General features: G+C 41.0%; 1 protein-coding gene across 1 annotated transcript; it reads right to left on the bottom strand.

Annotated features, from left to right (window-relative positions):
• Positions 1–651: 651 nt before the first annotated feature.
• Positions 652–1,870, bottom strand: LOC103112759 (sentrin-specific protease 6-like). The gene has a single exon (XM_060178109.1). It carries the CDS (start codon positions 1,820–1,822, stop codon positions 833–835), a length of 990 nt encoding a protein of 329 aa, XP_060034092.1. The 5' UTR covers positions 1,823–1,870; the 3' UTR covers positions 652–832.
• Between the last annotated feature and the right edge of the window lie 1,744 nt (positions 1,871–3,614).

The following is a 3,614-nucleotide window of genomic DNA, read 5'->3' on the forward strand; positions in this document are numbered from 1 at the left end:
GACGTTCTGATGGAGGGGGGCAAATCCTCCACAGCAACTCAATATTCTGCCATGTCCAGCCTATGATAGTGACTTTGTATAGGTTGCATCTTTATGGCATCAATCTGTTGCTGCAAAAGGCCATGAGCTTGTTAAGAATTATAGGACTGTGGTCCGGGAGGTGATGCAGTGACTAAAGCCTTGGACTCTTAAGCATGAGGTCCTGAGTTCGATCCCTGGCAGCACATGTACCAGAGTGAGTCTGGTTCTTTCTCTCTTTCTCATTAATAAATAAATTTAAAATGTGAAAAAAAAAGAATTATAGGACCTATTGTGAGCAGAAGAAGTAAAACAAGCTAGGGTCCCACAACTAAGGGTATACAGGTAAGGAAGGGGGAATGTATCCATGTTTCAGGGCTTATTTCAGTCCCTGTTCAGGCGCCATATATTGTTTTCGCTGGGCTAGGTTGTTTTCGCCGGGCTGGCTTCATGGGCGGGTAACAGACGACTAGGGACTCATGGCTGGGTTGTACGCAGTATCTCTTTATTCATGCAGGACACAGCACAATCTAAGACGAGCTAAGCTGAACTCAAGGTACAGTACTATTAACAGAAAATACATAACAAAAGCTTCCTAACAAGCGAAAAAAATAATTATAAATGCTGAAAAAATTGGCCTCATTAACATATTTACAGACTTACTTAATACATACTCCATTGAAAATTAATTATATGACATTTGTACAAGCATTAACATTTCTAAGTCACTCTGATAGTGAGCACTTCAGTTCTTTACTGCCAATCCTCAAAACTGAAAGTTCCTGAAGGCAATACTGACAAGCATCAGAAATGGTCAATTTGAGACACTACTGACATGTTGCTCTGCTCCTTCCCTCAAAGGTGTTTCTGTTGAGGAAGTGTCCTTTTGCTTTTTTTTCTCTTTGCTCTGATCTTCTTGCAGTTTCAGAATTATATTTCGGATTTCTTCTCTTTTTGTTCTCATTCTTGGAGGGGGAAACCAATTTGCCAAATTCATGGGCAGTTCAAAGTTGAGAATTGGATTCTCAAAAAAGCTTTCTACATACTGCAATACATATACACCACAATCACTGAAGTTGTTTTGCTGGGGTACTTTTGGATTAGAGCCTTTCATTACATCTTTGGAAAAACTTCTTTTGCTTCCTTTTTTAACTTCCCATTCCACCTCTAGATACTCTCTTAAAATTTTTACAACATTTGACCGAGAAGGACCTCTAAGTGAGTCCATCAGTAGGATACAAGGTTGTTTACAGATATTAGGCTTTAAATGCCATTGTCCTATTTCTGAATTGCAGTTGTCATCACCTAGGAATCCATCATCGCTGCTATCATCCTGGTTATCCTGATCTTCTGAGAAGTCGATGAGCTCATCTTCAGGGGTTTTACTACCTTCAGCTGACTCATCGCTATAGTTTAATCTGATTTTGCTTAACCCATCTTTAATCTGAATGTCAACAATTATTTTGGAGGAGAAAGCTTTAATTTCTGCCTTTGGCCACTTGATCTCAATTTGCCCATCTGTATGATGCATAGGACTTAAATATTCATTCTGTAGGCCATTCTCAATTTTTGTACTATCAACAACTTTGTGGCATGCAGATTCTCCTTTATTTGAGCCTTCGTTTTCTCCTGTGGTATGATTTACTTTTTTCAGACTACATTTCACACTGCATATGCTTTTTCGAAAACGAGTGTCACTTTCTTCCTGTTCAGCACTTGAATCACTTACAGCTATGCAATGCTTTCTGTTCAGCATCTTCTTAATTACAGGCTTGGCAGAAGAGTTTTGTGAACAACTGTCCATTTCACTGGCTGAAGGAGAAGAAATAGAACTGTCCTCTACGGTTGAACATTTTTGTTCAATGAACATTTTGTTCATTGAACATTCCTTCCTTCCTTCCTCCCTCCCTCCCTTCTTCCCTTCCTTCCTCCCTTCCTCCCTCCCTCCCTTCCTTCCTTCCTCCCTTCCTTCCTTCCTCCCTTCCTTCCTCCCTTCCTTCCTTCTTTCCTTCCTTCCTCCCTCCCTTCCTCCCTTCCTCCCTTCCTTCCCTTCTTCCTTTCTTTTTCATTTTTTGCCTCTAGGGTTATCACCGGGACTCAGTGCCAGCACGATGAATCCACTTCTCCTGAGGGCCATTTTTCCCATTCTACCGGATAGGCCAGAGATAAATTGAGAAAGGAGGGGAAGATAAAGAAGAGAGAGAGAAAGACACAAGAAGACCGGCTTTGCAGCTTGTGAGGCATCCCCCCCTCCAGGTGGGGAGTCAAGGGCTCAAACAGGGATCCTTGTGCATAGCACTATGTGTGCTTAACAGGGTAAGCCACCTCCCAGCCCCCTGCAGTTAGGCCATGACTTTATTTCTAAGAATCATATGCATGTAATATTCAGAAGCAACAAAAGGGGGGCACACATGTATTTTAAAGATGAACAAAGGTCTTCCAGCAGGATGTTGTCAGGCCATCTTTTTTGAGCAGTGCCACTTCTCAGTCACAAATCAACCACTGACAAATAGGAATGATAATGTTGGGCCAAACTTGATCATCATTAACTTTTAGAGTTTATAGCTACTTCAGCGATACGCAATGCGAAGCATATTGGCAAAGAATAACCCCCCGCCCCCAGCAGCAGAAGGATGCCTAGGAAGGGAACAGGTAGAAGGAATGGCTGCTTAGTAGACAGCTAATAATGCCTGTCATGGTTGAGATATTGCCAGATCTCTGTGGAATATGTGTCTGCCGTTGGCACTGCCCTGCTGAATTTGACAGTCATTCTTACAATCCTGTGGTATGTGGCTGGAGTCATTTTCCAGCTCCATTGAAAAGTCTTGGTGCCGGCAGTGGCAGTTGCATTAAAGAGCATATGTTATAATACTGGATGGTAAAGGTTCAAAGCCCAAGTCCCTACCTGCAGGGGAGAAGCTTCACAAGGAGTGAAGCAACACTGAAGGAGCTTTCTCTCTCTCCCTTCCTCCCTCATTTCTTTCCTCTCATCCTCCCTGGTCTTTCTGTCTCTATTCAATAAATAAATAAATAAATACAACATTTTTTAAAAGATTGAGTCTCTTTCTTCTCTTCTTTGATCATTGGTGAATCTTAGAGACAACTGTAAGATGAAACACCTTCATTTTGCTGTCAAAATAAAGATAAATGGAATGGGGTTTATCCTAGGGATCACTAACTGTAAAATCAATACAGTTTATACATTAACTTTAATAGTGTACTAGAGGGAAAAATACCAACAGATTTTTTTTTTTTAGGTAAACCAGGAAGACTTTCTTCATTGAAGAGTGATCATTTTTTTCTCTCAGTCTCATAGAGACAAAAATTTTGCTACACTGGGGCTAAAGTGGTTCACTTTTTCCTCCTTCTACCAAATGCACATTTAGAAAACAGAAATAGTCTCAGGGTTACTTTCTAAAAATATTTGTCATCAACTAATTAAAGAGATATAGAGAAATTTAGAGAGGAGGGAGAGATAGGATGGGTAAGACAGAGAGATACGTGCAGCATTGCTTCACTGCTTTGAAGCTTCCCTTCTGCAGGTGAGGATGAGGGGCTTGAATACGGGTCATTGTATGTTGTATTATGTGTGCCCA

This window comes from Erinaceus europaeus, chromosome 18, assembly GCF_950295315.1.
Source record: "Erinaceus europaeus chromosome 18, mEriEur2.1, whole genome shotgun sequence".
In the NCBI taxonomy this organism is placed as follows: Eukaryota; Metazoa; Chordata; class Mammalia; order Eulipotyphla; family Erinaceidae; genus Erinaceus; species Erinaceus europaeus.